At 42.6% G+C, this 20,000-nt stretch overlaps 1 protein-coding gene across 1 annotated transcript in view; it reads left to right on the forward strand.

Annotated features, from left to right (window-relative positions):
- Window positions 1–14,808, forward strand: part of babam1 (BRISC and BRCA1 A complex member 1) — a 17,911-nt gene extending 3,103 nt beyond the window's left edge. Inside the window, exons 4-8 of the mRNA XM_063200510.1 lie at window positions 2,334–2,412; window positions 2,594–2,618; window positions 8,256–8,385; window positions 9,374–9,460; window positions 11,108–14,808. Coding sequence (XP_063056580.1) covers window positions 2,334–2,412; window positions 2,594–2,618; window positions 8,256–8,385; window positions 9,374–9,460; window positions 11,108–11,308 — 522 coding nt within the window. The 3' untranslated portion in view covers window positions 11,309–14,808. The remainder of the gene's footprint in view (window positions 1–2,333; window positions 2,413–2,593; window positions 2,619–8,255; window positions 8,386–9,373; window positions 9,461–11,107) is intronic.
- The last annotated feature ends 5,192 nt before the right edge of the window (window positions 14,809–20,000 follow it).

The following is a 20,000-nucleotide window of genomic DNA, read 5'->3' on the forward strand; positions in this document are numbered from 1 at the left end:
AGCCAACGCCGACTTTCACCCGCATTTGGCCAGGGGCGGTTCTAAGGGGTGGCAGGGGGTGGCATTTGCCCCCCCAGAAATATGATTTGCCACCCCAATTAAGAGCCCTGATTGTGACCAATAGCCTTAATGCTTGACATAATTTCAGACATAGAACTTTAGGTTGCAGGATTTCACTTTAAGGGATTCACTGTATCACATAAGTGTGTGTGTCGATTATATAGCGTTTATCATTTTCCCTTAGTGTAGGAGAATGCCCCCCTGAAATACACTTCGCCACCCCTTTGCCACCCCAAGAATAAATGTCTGGAACCGCCCCTGCATTTGGCTACCTGGCGTGTGTTAGTGTCAGGCCCGTTGCGTTAAGGTACGCAATGTAGGCAGTTGCCTAGGGCCCCCGAGTAGGTGGGGCCCCCAAGGACGACAGGTTATGTACCCAACAGCAGTGACGATTTTAAATAGCTTCATAATATGGCACCGTCGCCTGTATGAAGGGCTCTGCTGCGAGGGAAGCGACAGCGCCTCCCTAATACCCCCTTGCTCGAGGGGGCCCCCTTCCAATAGGTTTGCATCAGTGACAACGTGAAAATGTCAATTGCCGAACAGCGAGCGCATCGACAATATAGTCAAAGTACCCCCATCTGGAGGGGGCCCCCCTTCCAATTGGTTCAAGCATCATATTCCACGCAAATACAAACTGAAAATGGAGCGACACAATCTCTCTCACTGGATGTTACGCAGACGCCAGTTTACATTACATTTTTGGAGACAGTTGCTTTTATAATAAAAGTTAATCTTGAAGACGACACATTAGGCTACTCTCTGTAGGCTACTGCTGCCAAACCACCAGACTGTCCCAGGCCAGTTGACATCGCACAGACAGCGAGATGCTTCATTTACAGTATAGGCCTACATATGTTTTCAAAAACATCCACGTGCTGTAAGCACTGCAAACGTCGATTGTTCAATAACGCACCTTTTTTCGACACGGAACTGTTTTGGATGTGGACAAACGCAAGAAGAAACGAATGAACAATGTAATGCCTATCGGATAACAGGAGTCACAAGTGCGATGAGTGGGATAGCTAAATTGTAGCACAATAGTCCATTTCTTGCTATTACTATATGTGGGGTTACACATTGGAATTTGGGACCATGATTGTGGAAACGCGTGGATTACAGTTAGAGGTTGGGATACATTCTGGGATACATTCTGCGGTCAAGACAACGCAAGGTAAGGACACCGGGATATTGGTCCCTATAACACAGTTGTCAACCGCGGAGGTTGTTCAGTGATCCTTGGTCGCTGCCTATTCGTGTTTGCTGCGGTACTACTAATAACACAAACATTTGGATTGTATTTTCAAGTGCGTGATGGATGCAATACGAAAAAATAGGCTATATAGTCGGGGAGACCCCCCTTGGCTTGGTTACAGAATTCTGGCTTACCAATATCACATCCCCCCAACCCCACTGTGCCTGCTCATTCGTTTCTCAGCCATGAGTTTCTGAACTGTAGGCTACGCCTATTGTTTTACGAGTCAATATTTCGTTTTGCACAAATGGAGCACCCTCGGTTAGATTCTCAAAGTGGCTGGAAAGATTAGACCATTCTTTATTTGTGATTGGCAATGCAGATCATGATTTTCGTGGTAGGGTAAAAAAAAACCCTGATTGGGCCATATAGGCCTACTTTCATTTGAGATGAGCCTACTGAATGGAATGGGCTATATTTTCCCAGGTCTTTCTTCATAAAGTTTCATAAAATGAACTGGAGGGACTAGTTATCATAATACCTAGATTGCATTTCCTCACCGACAAAATGCTGGTGTATGCGTGCTCTTAATGCATTCATTGCCCTTCATGCATGTGTTGCCCTGCATAGCCACAACACTGTCTAAGGTGACTAAGGTTTGTTTCATTATGTTTCCATGTGACATGATGTTGTATTGGTAGGCTACAGTATGTGACAATGACTGAAGTGCCATCCAAAAATGGTCTGGCCCATCCGAAACAGAAATTCTGGCGCCGTGGCTGCCCCGTCAGGAGCCCAAAAGCCCTAGGGCCCCGACAACCCCTTTGCCTAGGGCCCCGCTAGGGCCCCCAAAATCCTAGAAACGGGCCTGGTTAGTGTTAAGCCCTGGTGCGCGCGTGTGCGTGTGTGCGTGTGCATGCATGTGTGTGAATATTTTCTTTCTTGTTTTCTTTATTTCTTTTGAGTTTTTCTTATTTGTTGTGAAGCACATCGAACTGCATCTAAGTATGAAATACGCTATACTAATAAACTTGCCTTGCTGTGTGCGTGTGTGTGTGTGACATGTAACTTCCCGCAGCTCTCTGGCTTCACGTCTGACCCTCGCGAGTTGTGTAGCTGTCTCTACGACCTGGAGACCAACATGTGTGAATCATTCAGTATCCTTTCACTGCCCTCGCGCCCCATTTAACAATACACCGTAAAAAAAATGTTATGAACATCAAATGATTGAATCTTATGATGTTTTAATGTCGTTTTTTTGTTTTTGTTATTTTCTACTATAGTACTTCAGTGGTCTATTTCACTTTTCATGTTTCGTTCCTTGACACCATGTATCAGATCTGGAGGACCTCCTCAACGTAATGTAAGTCTGCTGTCTTAGTCAGGCAGATTAAAGTCCAAATGTTCACAGAATATTTCAGTTAGTCATACAAGCACCATATTTGGTACAAATGATGTCTAGGGTGTATTATTTAAGAAAAGTATGTTATCCAGCTTCAAATCCAAGATGGCCGCCAGTTTTCAACATGGCTGCCAAATGTAATGTAATAGACGTGTCTTTCAAGGTAGAATTTCGTAGAATAGACATGTGTCGATTACCACAGCTTCAAAGTTTATATATTATGTCTAGAAATACCCAATGGTGTCAACTGTATTCCAATATGGCTGACAGTTTTCAAGATGGCGGGTATTGAGTCATTCAAAATTAATGTTTTCGAATGTTTTCTGGTTAGATATTCTTCTAGATCATAAAGTAGGTGATACAAGTGAAATTTTCTCCAAAGGATGTCAAGGGTGTACTATTTGTGAAAATTATGTTATCTGGCTTCAAATCCAAGATGGTTGCCAGTTTTTTAAGATGGCCACCAAATTAAATAAAAGAAGGAAACTAAAGTGTTTTTCAAGGTAGAATTCGATTAATAGAAATATGTTCATGTTCAAAGTTTCAAATAATGCTGTATCAAAATATTCAATGGTGCAATCTGTATTCCAATATGGCTGCTTGCCTTCAAGATAGCAGATCGTACGTCACATCCCCAAACCGTACAGCGAATTTCACTGAAATTTTGGCAAAATTTTGCTCCGTAGGTTACGAGCTGTTATGTTACGAAGCAATTTTAAAAATGATTTTCCATGGATTTTTTTTGGCCTCAGATATTATGTATCAATAAACATCCAATATCACACACTAAACCAGACAATTAAGTGAGTAATCTAAACTATGTGTCTTTCGCAATGTTGTATATGAGTAATGTTGTAGCACAACCAGGGTACACTGGTGACATTACTGCCGGCTTGTAGTGTACTAGCTAGCTGTAGTTGAAAACTTCACTTAACATTGTTGTGTATTTACTGTAGATGATGGTATACTCAAGTGTCCCAAATGCTATCTAATAAGCCCCTATACAGATGTTGACTAGAAGGTTAGTTAAGTGGTAGTACTATAGTTAGATAGCCACACCTGAATTGTCAGGGTGTGCCAATGCGGGACAGCCGAGCCAAGGGTAACAGTTACCTGGATGGCATAGATATTGCACGGGAATTAAAGCGATGGTTCGGAGTAGAATCACCCTAATGCCATTTGAACCGTGACACCCATCCACCTATACACCCGAAGTGTTTTCTGCCGCAGACTTACATCAACAGAGTTGCCGTGTTATTCGATGTTTATTCCGGTTAGCTTGACTCAAGCGCATATGGATACTGGGCACCGTCTCCAAACTTTCCCCACAAAAATAACATGTCATTACACCAAACTTCTGCAGTAGCACAAATATGGTCTGTACTCACGAAACGAAGCATTTGGAAGTTTGGAAATAGTCCAGGAGTTTAGTATTATCAACACAAGCTGAATAGCTTCTCTGCTGCTAAAGCTGTGCCAACGTTACTTCCGTCATATGAGACAAGCCCGTAAAAGTCTTCAACAAACTTCCAGACGAGAGTGTTAAAAAAGTTTTCACTGAATTGTGATTAAGGCTTATATTTTCAAGGCAATACTTAAAAGATATTTCAAATCTTACCTACTATCAATTAGACAAGGATTTTCGTTATCAATACTGATGCTGAATTCACTTTTCATTGTGCATATTATGAGCTTCGTTGAGGACTCTTACATGCTTGTCTTAGATGACGGAAGTAACGTTGGCGCAGCTTTAGCAGCAGAGAAGCTATTCGGCTTGTGTTGATAATAATAAACTCCTGGACTATTTCCAAACTTCCAAATGCTTCGTTTCGTGAGTACAGACCATATTTGTGCTACTGCAGAAGTTTGGTGTCATGACATGTTATTTTTGTGGGGAAAGTTTGGAGACGGTGCCCAGTATCCATATGCGCTTGAGTCAAGCTAACCGGAATAAACATCGAATAACACGGCAACTCTGTTGATGTAAGCCTGCGGCAGAAAACACTTCGGGTGTAAAGGTGGATGGGTGTCACGGTTCAAATGGCATTAGGGTGATTCTACTCCGAACCATCGCTTTAAACAACACTGGATGAACAATCGGGCTAGATGTAGGGCATTATATTCTTAAATCTAGTCGTATCCCGTATTTCAATGTGCTTTGATGTTTTTGTACGGTAAGGTAGTAAAAGGATAGCCTCTCTGCCTTAAACCATATTGTACACAATGTAGGCAACAATCCATTGAGTTTTGCTGGTACTGACTGGAGGAAGTGTTGCCTCTGTCAGACTGACACAAAAGAAGTGTTAAAGTGTCCCCATTTAACCATTGACCAAGCTCATGAGCAGGCCAATGCGGTGGTCAAAGGCAATGGTGGTGCCATTGGAGTGACTGAGGATGTATCTGTTCTCAGGCGGTGGATGGTGTCTGAACCAGAAAAAAGCCAGTTAGTCAGCCAGTATGATTTGGCATGTCAAGTCAAGGCTGCACAAGGAGATGCCAGGCATAATGAGCACACTAGTTAGTCACATAAATCATTCATTGACAAGGTTCAGAAGTTGTTCGTTGTGGTGAAGGATGTAGACAATCCTTTTCAGCAGGAGTCGAATGATCAGCTTACACTGGACAAAAACACCATAGCACATTCCAGTGCTCCAGAGCTTGTAAAATCTCACTTAGAGGAAGACAGAGTTCCCCTCAGATATTTTTTCAATGGTCTTGGTGATGAGGCTTCCTTCCACAAGCCCATCAAAAAGAACAGACCAGATTTCTTTCGCTAAGATGTGGCTGTAGCCTCGAGTGAAGCAAAGAAAAAAGTGGAAAAAGATGACTGATCTTTTCTAACGACTCTTTATATCATGTCAGTCAAGGGAGTGTGACCTCCTTGATTTTTTAAACATGAGAAGTAGTCCTTTCCTGCCACACTGAGTGACACAGGAAAACTCCACTATGGACAGAGGTCTCAACTCACCAACATTTTATAATCTACCGTTACTCCACCTGAGAGACAACCAGAATGTATAGCAGTTATTATTGATGGTTCTGCCTTTTTGCATTCAATGCCCACAAAGACATCAAAGACCTTTCAAGAGTATGCTATACAAGTTCCAAAGGTTCTGACATACTCATCAAAGTATGAGCGAACAGACATTGTTTTGATGTGTACTGGACCTCAAGCCTGAAGGCTGAGTCAAGGTCAAAGAGAGGTAAGGCAGATAGACGAAGAGTGAGACGAAGAGACGAATCAAGCTACCACCAAACTGGAAAAGCTTTCTGTGAGACAGTGACAACAAAACATAGCTGTTTGAGTTTTTGGCTGACAAGATTGTGGCCCTGTGGCCCCACAATATAGTGGTTGTGACAAAAGGAGAGCAGGCCCTTTCAAATAAACAAATCAGCACTGAAGGCTTGTGTCCATGCAACCATGAAGAAGCTGATACAAGAATATTCACACATGCTCTTGATGCAGCCAAGCAAAAGGCAAAATCTGTGTTACTTAAGGCATGTGACACAGATATTCTTGTTGTTGCCATCAGTGTGTTTACGATTCTTCAGGATGCAGGCCTGGAAATGGTTTGAGTAGAATTTGGCCAGGGTCAATCCCTTAGGTGGTTGCCAATACATGATATGGTGCTAAATCTTGGCCCACATGTAGTGGCTTACCCTTCTTTCATGCTTTCACTGGTTGTGATGTCAGCTTTTCACAGGAAAGGCAAGAAAATGACACGGCAAGCATGCAGACGTGCCCTGAAATGAGTCCGGTCTTCAACAAAGCTCGGTCAGTACCGACCTACCATAGCTGAAGCAGACCTCAATATCCTTGAGAGGTTTGTTGTCACCATGTGTGGCAAGCACAGCACTACAGCCAAGGTTAATGAGGCAAGACTGGAAATACTGTATACAGTAAATATATTTGCTCGGAAGCAAAGGTCTTATGATTCTATTCCACCAACAAGCGCACCTCTGGTACAGCATGTAAAATGGCCTGTATTCCAAGCTGTCTGCATATGGGGCCAGGCAACTACCTGTATATGCAAAATGCAGACTGAGGACCCTGCCAAATGGGATGACATAGCATATAGATGGCGAGGTCTGGAGAGTGTTCTGACAACTCTTCCACACATCGCTCAGGCCTGTCAGCAGTTGACAAAATGTGGCTGCAAGACAGAATGCAGAGGATTATGCAAATGTTCTCGCTTCAGCCTGAAGTGCACCCAGTTATGCACTTGCAGATGTGAGAACAACATAGATAGAAACACTAAAAAGTAACAAAAGCACTAAAAAAGTCGTTTACCGACTTAAACAAAATTCCCCTTTTTTACTTGACTCAGAACATCTTTTGGCAACACCCGAGTTGAAGAGAATAACTTTTTCCTCCCCCTGTTCACTATGTCTTTGTAGTTATAGTAAGAAGTAGAATGTCAATGATACTTTAGACTCTCTGCTATGCAGTAACAATGTTGTAACAAACTTTTTGAACTAACAGTGAAGCATTGCCTTGTAGCAATGGAGTGCACTACATTTCCATTTTTAATCATATTTGATAATCTTAATTTTTTTCTAATGCAGGATTGTAGTGTCCATGTCCCAAAACATCTAATTTGATATTGATTTAATCAAAACAGGACTGTTTTGTCACAATATAGCCCAAATAATGACCAAGAATACGTCAAATGGCAGCCATCTTGGAAAATGGCGGCCATCTTGTTTTTTTACTTGGATAACGTACTTTTATGTTAAAGTAGGTTCTAGAGCACTAGTGTGCCAAATATGGTGCTTGTATGACCAACTGAAATATTCTCTCACTAATCTGCCTGACTATCTGGGGTGATGTGTCAAACATTTGACTGACTGATTGAGGTGGTGGCTGATGTTCTTTCTTGCCCATCCATGTATAGTGTAGAAATTGTTCATTTATGTACAATAAATGCAAAGGCGTACTGGCATCATGCAAAGGTGTATTTATTTCATGCCAGTGCATTCCGTGTTGAGGTGCAACACCTTTGCAAGTACAGTCACGTGACCAGGTTTGCACAGCTTTTCTGCCGCGACGGCAAATTTCTGTTGCTAAATGTGAAAATGCTCTTCTGTAGCCTGACCAAAACCATGCCCAACCCTAACCTGTCAGTAAAGCAACGTTTCTGCCATTTTTATTTTTTGCCAAGAGCAGCAAAACAAGCAAAGGAAATGGTGAAATTGTGGCGAAATTGTGCCCTGACCAAAACCATGCCTAAATCTAACCTGCCACAGGGCGTTGTGGAGCACGAGTTAACATGCAAAGTTGTGATCCACAAACACGATAGATAGATGGTTCAAGTCGGCATGTTATCTTAACTCTCTGGTATGATGCGGTGTGTGTGTGTGTGTGTGCGTTCGTTCGTTCGTGTGGTGATTGGGCGTCAGCTTAATTTATTGCTAAGACAGATCTCCAGTAATGGTTAGACTTGCTATTTAGATCCAAATCAAATGTGTGTGTTTGTGTTTATGTGGTCATTCATTGGGCGTCAGCCTAACTATTGCTAAGACAGATCTCCGTAATAGTTATATTTTCAATTAAGATCCAAATCAACCGTGTGTATGCGTGTGTGTGTGTCCCTGCAGCTTGCCGAAGATTGAGCTGCCACTGATGGAGAACGTGCAGACCATCCCCCCGCCCTTCGTGGTGCGCACCATCCTCATCTACAGCCGACACGCCGGACAGCTGCAGTTCAACCCCTCAGACGCCGTCAACGTATGTACAACTTTCAATTTCCCACTGGCATCATAGCACAGGGGTGCACACTAGGGCTGGGCGGTATACCGTTAAAAAAACATAACGGTTTTCATCTACACAAGGTTCACTTTTTCATGAGAGAAGGTTTTTTTAAAGTTTTTATTCCAAAAAAGTGAAATGGAAATAGAAAATAGAAATTAAAATAGAAATGGAGATTAATTAAAATTCAGGATTTTATCTCATGTTTAAATTGAATTTCAGCCTTCTCTTCAGAAACATTGAGATGTGGTGGAAAATCACAGCTTATGAGAAAAAATCGTCCAGAGAACCGTAATTTTCATCAAGAAAACCATGATACGCATTTTTACCAGAAACGCCCAGCCCTAGTGCACACACAAAAAACTGCATGTATGCCTCACCCTATGCGATTGGGCCATCCAACAAAACAAGCTCAGCTCAGCCCCTGGGATTTTTTAAGTTTGAATGCCTTAGTCTGAGATTTTTTTCCTCATTTTTGGACCTGAATGTACAAAGTACTATACCTTGGACAAAAGGGCACCCAAACCAAAGAAGCCTACAACAAATCTGGATAAGAGCATGCTATATTCTACAAACTCAATTGACAGATTATTGAACACATTTCAATAATTGGTTACACTTAACTTGATGCCGACATCATATGTATGACATAACAATGTTAATGACAGAGTCAGGGACAGGTCATAAACATGATTTCAATGTCATGAATGGTTTATGGTAAATTTGTAATGAAAAATTGAGATTATTAGGACTGTCTTCACCATAACTGACTGTCTTTACCATAATGACTATGTTACGACACTGTTGTTTCTGACACGGTTATTTCTGACACTGTTATGTCATACACATACGTATGACGCTGCCGTCAAATAAATTGTTACCGAATAGTTAATGTGCTAATAATGCTTGTTGACATTGTCACTGTAACTAACTAATGTGTCCCCTTCCTGTTTTCCTGTGTGTTTAGAAAATGCTGCAGTCCCCGTACTTCTTCTTCGACGTTGTATATCTTCATAACGGAGCAGATGAGCAAGCAGAGGAGAACAGCTGGAGGGTAAATATCTCCTTTCATTTCGTTTTCCAGAATTACAGTAATTATCATAACAGTGGTTTAGCTATTTACTCATCTAGATAGTCTTTTAATTGCTTTAATTCATCACACCAATATCACTATGGAGTAGGGGTGTAAATAATAATCGATATGTATTGATTCATCAATCCTATGGCCGACGATGGAATCGTATCGTATCGTGGGGCATTCTTCAAAAATAATCAAATCACTAGCCCCTGCCCAATGCCCTAGCTGTTAATTGTGCAACATAATGGAAGTGGAAAAGTAATTTGAAAAAAAATCGAATCGAAACGGATCGTGGGAAATTCTCAAGTAAAAATAATCAAATTGTTCTATTGATCTCTTGAATGGAGATCGAATTTTTTACGTATCCAATTTCTTTTCTGATTTCCCCCCACCCCCTTTAGTAGTAGTAGAGTAGAGTAACTTTATTAATCCCCAGGGGCAAATTCAATTCATCTATGCCAGTATTTCCCAACCTTTTTTGAGCCAGGGCACACTTTTTCCCTTCAAAAAAATCTCGCGGCACACCACCAACCAAAAATGATGAAATAATGAAAACAAATGATAGTAGCCGCCTATTAGTCAGTCTTATAAAAGTGTCTTGAATAGCAATCAAATAAACACAATTTTTTTAATCATCTTTTAAATTTCCTCTTTCAAATAAAAAGTGCACTTAACATGTCCCTTCTTAAGGAAGCTATAAACTTCAAAGTAGGCCTAGGCTTACTATTTACAAATTGTTATTCCAAAAGCATTCTATTTGCAGGAATACAGAAAATAATGCTTATTCTGACAGTAGCAATGCTATTTAGGAAAGATTTCACTGTTACAATATGAATATGCATGTTTAATATCAATCTCTGTTCAATGCCTTGCAAAATAGAACGCTTTCTCTGATTGCGTCTCCATCCACAAAACGCACATTGGCCAGGAGTTGCGCATGTCCACTAATATCAGCCTCGTCAAGTTGCAATGCAAATTTCTCACGGATACGGATCTTTTCCAAAACCACACTTTCGATGTCAGCAGACATGTCATCAATGTCTGGAAATTGTGTTATTTGAGAGTGGGACTTTGGCTATTTCTTTAACCGCTTAAGGTCCAAGCATCTCATTTACAATGGCTTTGCAGGCAGGTAATATTTGCCTTGTGATTTTTTTGATTTAGCTACAAGTTCAGCTACGCAGGCCAACAAAATAGTCTGCACTCTTGTTTTGTGCAGGGTGTTTCGTTTACATACCAAGCACAATGGAATCGGTGCCGTTGCATCCCCGGTAGTCCTAAATCCTAATGAAATGTAACTCTCTTTGTATTGACTCGAGCTCACGGCACGGCATTTGCCTTTTTTTTGACAGCTACTACAATGCAATTCGCTACCTGCTACCACCTAGTGATAAGGAATTATTACATGATTAGGATGCCAATCAACAGCAAGCACTACATAATGACATATAGGCATTATTTGTTGATAATAATGAATTCTTTTTTACGCGTCCTTCTGCAACCTTATGTACAGTATCTAACTTCTGTTCTGATGTTCCCACCCCCCCTGTAGGACATCTACACGTCCTTCTGCAACCTTTTATGTAGCTAACTTCTGTTCTGATGCCCCCACCCCCCCTTTAGGACATCTACGCGTCCTTCTGCAACCTGGACTCCAAGGGCATGTGCTACAGCTTCGAGGTGTCGCTGTGTGGCCCTGCGCTGGAGCTGCATAACTGCATGGCCAAGCTCCTCTCGCACCCCCTGCAGCGGCCCGCCCAGAGCCAGGCGTCTTACAGCCTATTGGAGGACGACGAGGCGCCCGAGGTGGAGGCCACCGTTTGATTGGAGGACGACGGGGCGCCTGAGGTGGAGGCCACCATCTGATTGGATCTGATCTGATCACAGCACACTAGATCACGGAGTCTTAACTTAAAACACCTGCCTCCACAACCAGAGGGGTACACTAAGAAACTGGTTCAGGAGTAAACCAGGTTAAGTTAAGAGGTAAATCATCTAATAGAAGAGCCTGGAGACCTCATTGGACTCTAGGCTCTTCTATTAGATGATTTAGCTTCTTGGTATCGGCCCCTGCCTCCACAGTTGGGACAATGCAGCAAAACAAAAACCGAGGCCACGACACATCTCCTTCTTCCTCCTCCTCTTCTTCCTCCTCCTCCTCCTCCTCCTCCTCCTATTCTTCCTCCTCCTCCTCCTCCTGCTCTTCTTACTCTTATTCCATCTCTTTGTCTTCTCTGAAATCATGACACAGAACCGGGCCTGGTACAGGATGGCAACCCACCAGAGGTGGAAGCCGCGGTCCGATCACGCTAGAGTCTTAAACACCTGCCTCCACAACCGGGACAATGCTGCAAAACTGAGGCCACAACTCTTCTCCTTCGTTCCTCTCCTTCCCCTGCTCCTCCTTTTCCTCCTCCTCCTCCTCCTCCTCATCTTCCTCCTCTTCCTCCTCCTTTGTCCTCCTCTTCATCCTCTTCCTCCTCCTGCTCTTCCTCTTCTTCCTCCTGTAATTACAATACAACAGGCCTAATACAGGGCAAACTGGATTTGTCAGTTTACAATCCAGTCTCATAATATATATTTTATTATATTTCAAATGGCCTGATGTTACCTGTCCAATTCAACCATTAACTCGTGAACAGCCATGCAGGCAGCCAAGTGGAGGACAGGTGATTGGGGTAATCACCTGACTATGGAGCTGTTTCCACTTAGCTGGATATGTTTATATGTGGATATTTTTTTATCCTGGTTACATTGGTTTTGACCTTCCGTTTCGACGTAGCAGATATTTAAAATCCAGATATAAAAAAGCAGGCTTTAAAAGTATCCTATTTAGGGGGCTGAAACGCATTTGTTACAATGGAGAATTTATTTTTATCCACATGTTGCGTTTACACCTCAACAGTAGAAAAAAATATCCTGCTACGTGGAAACGGCACCTAAATTGGAGAGGTAAAACCAGGTCATTTGGGATGTGTGCCACTAGATTGTAAACTAATGAGTCCAGCTTGCTCATCACTGACGACAACCCACTAGAGGTGAGAGACTTCTGACAACCATCTGACTACCACTAGAGTCATGACATCCACCTTAGCCTCTGTAAACAAGGTGTTGCAGCAAACAATTTACCTTCCCTTTCTCAATCTCAAATCCAGCAACCCAAACTGAGGCCACTGTCTAATGCCACTCAGACAACAACCGCCCCCTCCTCCATCTTCTCATCTTCTTCCTCTTCGTCTTCCTCCTCCACCTCCCATCTGTGTCTGCTTCTGTAACTATGACTCAGAGCCAGGCTTCCTCCCACAGCCTCAAAGCTGCAAACGTCTTACACCCACCTCTGCTTCTGAGCACCCAACACAAACCCCAGGCCACCAATTAATCACCTGCCCCTCTGCTCCCTCTCTCTGCTCCCTCTCTCTGGCTGTCTGTCTCCGTAAACACCACTTTCCAGCACAGCAGTCCGAGGTCTCTGTCATCTTTAGCAGCTGGCTACTACTTAGAGTCTGACTGTCATCCTCCTCATCAGAATCTCCTCCTCCACATTCTCCTCTTCCTCTTTCTGCCTCCTCCTCCTCCTCCTCCTCCTCCTCCTCCTCCTCCTCCTCCTCCTCCTACTCTACCTTTCCTTATTCCCCGTTCTGTCCCCTCCAAATTCTCGTCCTTCTCCATCTTCTTCTTTCTTGTCTTTCTTACTCTCCTCCTCCTCTATCTTCTCTCCTTTCTTCCTCCTCCTCCTCCTCCTCCTCTATCTTCTCTCCTTTCTTCCTCCTTCTCCACCTCTTCTACCTTCTCTTCTCCCTTGTCCTCCTCCTCCTCCTCCTCATGCTCCTCTGCTTCTGTAGTGGTGGTGAGCAGTCTGATGTCACCTCTGCCTCTGCCTCTGTAGCTGTACAAGCAACAGGTAGCCAATCTCCATCTTTAGGAAGTAGAAGTCCTGTGCTTGTGGTCGTCCCCAAGGTTATTTGCATGGTTGGAAGTTGAAAGCTTTTTAAAGGAACAGTGTACCATTTTTTTTTAAGTATCCTCCTTTTACACCTTCCTTTACATAAATATTTAAATGTTGTTATTGAACCGGATGGTACCAAAAACTGAATGGTACAGTACCAACTGGTCCCAAAACACATTTGTCAGCAAATCTCCTGAAATGCCCACCGCCCTCAGGAAGTTAAGTGTTCAAGATCAGAATCCAACATTCATTTAACAGCAGTGTTGGTCAGTCAACGTAACTTGTCAAAAGATGTCGTTGGGGAGGGTCATGCATTTTTTTTTTGACTATGTCGTGGATAGGGTCGTCAAACTTTTGAAGCTCGCTAGGGGAGGGTAATGCAAAATTTGACAAACCAAGGGTGAAAATCTGCTGATGACCCCAAAAATAAATAAGTAAGTAAACAAGTAATATCACCAGAATCAGAGAACGGCTGTAAGAGGAGGAGAAAGGCAAAACTCAATTATTCAATTTTAGGGGAGGTGTAAAATGAGTTTATTTCCAAAACTTGCGGGCTGTGCCTTTAAGATCAGCTGCTGCGTTGGATTGCGGCAGAACTTCCACGTTCGGAACCAGAAATTTCCACCACTGGCAAACACACACACACACACACACACACACACACACACACACACACACACACACACACACACACACACACACACACACACACACACACACACACACACACACACACACACACACACACACACACACACACACACACACACACAGCTCCCACACTTGCCGTGACATCTCCATCACCCTGGATCATGTTCTGATGGTCTTAGTTGCTAAATGTCTGTACCATTGTCTCTTTACTTTTCCTCCCATCCCTGAGGGGAGAGCTTTTAGTTTCACTTCTTTTGTTCTGGTTGGTTTTGGATGGCAAGGTATACAACTTTATTTTATTATTATTATTATTTTATTATTGTGTTTTCTTTTTTTTCTTTTGTTTTCTCCAAAAGGCCTTGCTCTTGTTCTTGTTTCTCGTTACTGTACTCTACCAGTCTTGTTGCCTATGTGATTGATTTTAAATCGAAAAATACATTTTATTTTTTATGTTGCTATTTTTAAATCATGCTTCATCACTATAGTTATTATTATTATTATTATTATTATTATAATTATTGTTATCATGCTCATTACTGTTAAATGAATGTAGCTGGATGGGGGAAGGACTGCTCTTCTACTGTATTTAAAGGGCCAGTTCAGTCAATTTCATCATGCTGTTGTATTGCTCACGCTACCCTTGACTTGTCAGTACCCGGTGATGCCACATTTTTCGGCTAAGCCCTTTCCGAGATATGAGCTATTCTATTGGGGGCAGCGTTTGTTTACATTTGGGTCATTTCACGTGAAATCAGACACTTTGGGACCCGACCGACCCGGATTTCAATCATACTTGGTGTGCCTTTTTAGTAGCAAGGTAGCACCCCAGAACTGCATTGGTTTGAATCTGACGCTAATATTAAGGGAGAAACAGACTAGGAAAGGTTCACATGTGAGGGTAGGACACTATACATTCAGCCTTGAATATATCAGTCAGTGTTAGTCACAAAAAGATGCCTGTGGTGTTATTTGAAAGCTCTTTTCTGGCTCTACATATTACACAATAAGCTTGGAATACAACAACTCTCAGAATATGAATTATGATAAATTGAAAAATTAAAAATTGAATATCTAAAAAAACTATATTTTAAAATGGCCAGTTCCTTGTCCAAACGTAGCCGGCAATGTCATTAGCAACACCTCAAATGCTGGTGTTCGGTTCTTTATTCATTTCAGAGAGAATTTGACTCACAAATATGGCGTCATACAGACCACTTACTAATAATATGGTAATACCATAGTAGCATCACATGACAAAACAAAAACAAAACAAAAATGGTCAGTTTCCATGGTCCCAGGTTTCAGAAACTAAGGCAGATGTCCATTTATACACACCAAATGATGATATGTGAATGTTTGAACATTCCTTCTCTGTGTACCTGTGTCATCTTCCCTTTACCTTACTTTAACCCCTTAGCGCAGCACTATGGCTCTCTGTAATGTCACAGCAATGTTGTTATGATGTAGTTAAGCATTTTCAGCAAGTGAATAGGGTCGCCGGCGACCCTTGCTGCAATAAGAGGCTACAGAGATAATCAATGGCTACACTCTCATTTTGTACTCTACCAGTGCATTTGAAGCAGCAGCTATGTCTTTTGTAGATAATGTATAAGTACGTCCCGTTGCAGTTACAGGTTCCACTACCAGAAGCACATCCTGATGATCCATGACAAGTCTATCTGGTCTGAAGGGAAAAGTGAAGGATGGAGATGGTCCATGAGGATGCAGGAAGTTCAGTTTCACCTCTCCAGTGCTCGGCATACATTCCTCAACACATGCTAGCCACCAGTTGCCATCATATACAGCTACAACATACCCTTTGATGCTTGAAAATGTAACACATTCCTTTGAGCTCACTCTTTCAACTCTGCCTTCTCTGAATGCTAAAAATGGCCTAACTTCCACTGAGTCCGTTGACAATGGGCAGAAGCTGTGTAGTTTTTGAGTACCTGGAATAGTTCTTGCAGATTCCAACCTTTTCAACAGGTTCTCAGCTTCATGATGGTACATCTCTGTTGTGGCAAACTGGCAATGGATGTTCTTGAGAGAGATGCACCACCATGAAGCTGAGAACCTGTTGAAGAGGTTTGAATCTGCAAGAACTATTCCAGGTACTCAAAAACTACACAGCTTCTGCCCATTGTCAATGGACATTAGGCCATTTTCCGCATTCAGAGAAGGAGTTGAAAGAGTGAGCTCAGTAAAGGAATGTGTTACATTTTCAAGCATCAAAGGGTATGTTGTAGCTGTATATGATGGCAACTGGTGGCTAGCATGTGTTGAGGAATGTATGCTGAGCACTGGAGAGGTGAAACTGAACTTCCTGCATCCTCATGGACAATCTCCATCCTTCACTTTTCCCTTCAGACCAGATAGACTTGTCATGGATCATCAGGATGTGCTTCTGGTAGTGGAACCTAACTGCAACGGGACGTACTTATACTTATTTACAAAGACACAGCTGCTGCTTCAAATGCACTGGTAGAGTACAAAACGAGAGTGTAGCCATTGATTTTCTCTTTAAAGTACGGTAAAGGGAAGATGACACAGAGAAGGAATGTTCAAACATTCACATATCATCATTTGGTGTGTATAAATGGACATCTGCCTTAGTTTCTGAAACCTGGGACCATGGAAACTGATCATTTTTGTTTTGTTTTTGTTTTGTTATGTGATGCTACTATGGTATTACCATATTATTAGTAAGTGGTCTGTATGATGCCATATTTGTGAGTCAAATTCTCTCTGAAATGAATAAAGAACCGAACACCAGCATTTGAGGTGTTGCTAATGACATTGCCGGCTACGTTTGGACAAGGAACTGGCCATTTTAAAATATAGTTTTTTTAGATATTCAATTTTTAATTTTTCAATTTATCATAATTCATATTCTGAGAGTTGTTGTATTCCAAGCTGATTGTGTAATATGTAGAGCCAGAAAAGAGCTTTCAAACAATACCACAGGCATCTTTTTGTGACTAACACTGACTGATATAGTCAAGGCTGAATGTATAGTGTCCTACCCTAAAATGTGAACCTTTCCTAGTCTGTTTCTCCCTTAATATTAGTGTCAGATTCAAACCAATGCAGTTCTGGGGTGCTACCTTGCTACTAAAAACGCACACCAAGTATGATTGAAATCCGGATCGGTCGGGTCCCAAAGCGTCTGATTTCACGTGAAATGACCCATTTTTAAAAAATGTAACATAGGCCTACTCCAAATATTTTCCCAAAAGGTACCGCTGTTTGCTAGTTGTCTGCTAATGTTGTATAACCTTTCAGATGTTTTTGGGAATAAATAAAAATGTTTTCTTTAAATGTGAACAAAGCGCTGCCCCCATTACAATGACCAAGATCTCGGAAAAGGCTGAAGAAGGGAGAGAAAAAAAATCTCAGGTACTGACAAGTCCAGAGTAGCGTGAGCATTACAGCTGCATATTGAAATTGACTGAACTGGTCCTTTAAGCCTGTAGCGTTCGTTCCGGAATGCGAGGGGAGAGGGAGAACCAGGGGAATCACGGTGTTTGGCACAAAGTGCTTACTGGATTTTGAAGGGCACTGTGTACACACAAAACTGTATAAATGTTTAAATTTGTAAAGCTGTCCGAAATGAGTAAAAAGACAAATTCAATGCCATCTTCCCGTCTCCCCAAGTTGTGTTGAGTGGTTATATTCTATGCAATTCAATGCGTGTTTTATGAAATGTGCCTACTGCTGATCGTTGCAATTGGCAGTTACAATACTCGAGATTGCTATCTTTAAATGATAACACATTAGAAGCTGTCATCGAGAGTTTGGAATCCTGTTTAGATGTGTAATGGGTTCATTGTTGCAATCCCTGGCTTTGCCACAAGGGGTCGCAAGGAACCTTGCTGTAGTGTAGTCCTATATATCTGGAGCTGAGCACCAAGATCCCAGCAATCAGACCCTTCACATTTGCCACCACAGTTTTGTCAATGAGAAGATGCTCAGAGGCAACAGAGCTGATTTTAGCTTGCAGCCCAACAGCTTCAAGTATAATAATCTATGCTATGTGTTAGTAAGGTTATGATATTTGGGTTAACTTGGTACTAAAGGGCCGATTCCACCTGAGTGTTGCAGCGGAAATCAAGACTAATCAGACCAGGCAAAAGTCTTCACCAGTGAGCCTGTGTGAATTATAGTCTCATTTTCCTGTGGCACCCGTTGTGGTCTTCTGCTGCTGTAGCCCATCTGCCTCAAGGTTCGATGTGCTGTGCATTCAGAGATGCGATTGCATACCTCAGTTCTAACAAGTGATTATTTGAGCCACTGTTGCCTTTGTATCAGCTCAAACCAGCCTGGCAATAGTATTTTAACCCACATAACTCCTGCTCGCTGAATATTTTCTCTTTTTCAGACCATCCTCAGTAAACTCTAGAGATGGTTGTGTGTGAATCTCCCAGTAGATCAGCAGTTTCTGAAATACTCAAACCACGCCCACCTGGCACCAACAACCATGCCATGTTTCTTCCCTTTGCTCCCCATTCTGATGCTTGATTGGAACGACATCAAATTGTCTCGGCAATGTCTTCTACATGCCTAAATGTATTGAGTTGCCAGTGCCACCATATGAATAGCTGATTAGAAATTGTGTCAGTGAGCAGTTGGAAAGGTGTGCCTAATAAAATGGCCAGTGAGTGTAGGCCTGCACACAGGATTAAATACTGTACATGCATACACATATAATACTATATACTTATCAAAAACACTAAGTAAAGTACGTACATATAACTCTTATATCAACCACCCTGACTTCCTACCTCAATACTTTTTATGCTGCTGTCCATATTGACACTGCTCAATTTCCTTCTATTTATAGTCCTGTAGGGTGTGTATTACTTATCACTGGATAACCACAGACAAAAACACAATGCGACACCAAACATCAGCAAGCACCATCAGTCATCAGCACACCTGTCTGGTGTAACTGAGGTGTTCCTCCGCAGTCCGCCACTAGGGGCGCTCGAACCCACCACCTCCTTGTCAACACATGCACGGGATGAACACAGCACAGTACGTCTAAGCTAAAGAACCATGATAGCTCAGCGCTACCACTACTGTATGAGTCTTCATTGACCTAGTCAATGCATAAGTTCAGGGTATGGGAGGCACACAGCACGATACTGCTGGGCTTAAGCACCAGTCTGAAAGCTCAGCGCTATCGATACTGTATTGAGGCTTCGGGAGCAAGGTTTACAAATGTTCCACACCACACTGCTAGTTGGCCTCCGTTACACTCACCTACCTAAACCTCACTCTTACTCCCATTCTGGGTCAATGGCACCAGTGTAACTGGGGTGTTCCTGCGCAGTCTGCCACCTCCTGGTCAATGCATCAGTTTAGGGTATGGGAGGCACAGCACAATACCTCTGAGCTGAAGGACCAGTCTAATAGCTCAGCACTGCTGATACTGTATGAGTCTTCGGGAGGGAAGTTTATTATACTAACATTCCATGCCACACTGTACTAGTTGGCCTCCATTAGACTCACCCCCCTAATCCTCACCCCCATTCTGGGTCAACGGCACCAGTGTAACTGAGGTGTTCCTGCACAGTCCACCACTCGAGGCTCGAACCCACCACCTCCTGGTCAATGCATCAGTTCAGGCATGATACCGCTGGCCTTAAGAACCAGTCAGATAGCTCAGCGCTACCGATACTGTATGAGTCTTCATTGACCTTCAATGCATCAGTTCAGGGTATGGGAGGCATAGCACGCTACCACTGGGCTTAAGCATCAGTCTAATAGGTCAGTGCTACTGATACTGTATGAGTCTTCGGGAGGGAAGTTTACTGACGTTCCACACCACGCTCTGCTAGTTGGCCTCCGTTCCACTGTCTGGCGCTAAATAACCAGTCTGATAGCGCAGCGCTACTGCCACTGAGGAGGTTTGCTAAC

This window comes from Engraulis encrasicolus, chromosome 6 (genome assembly GCF_034702125.1).
Source record: "Engraulis encrasicolus isolate BLACKSEA-1 chromosome 6, IST_EnEncr_1.0, whole genome shotgun sequence".
Lineage (NCBI taxonomy): Eukaryota > Metazoa > Chordata > Actinopteri > Clupeiformes > Engraulidae > Engraulis > Engraulis encrasicolus.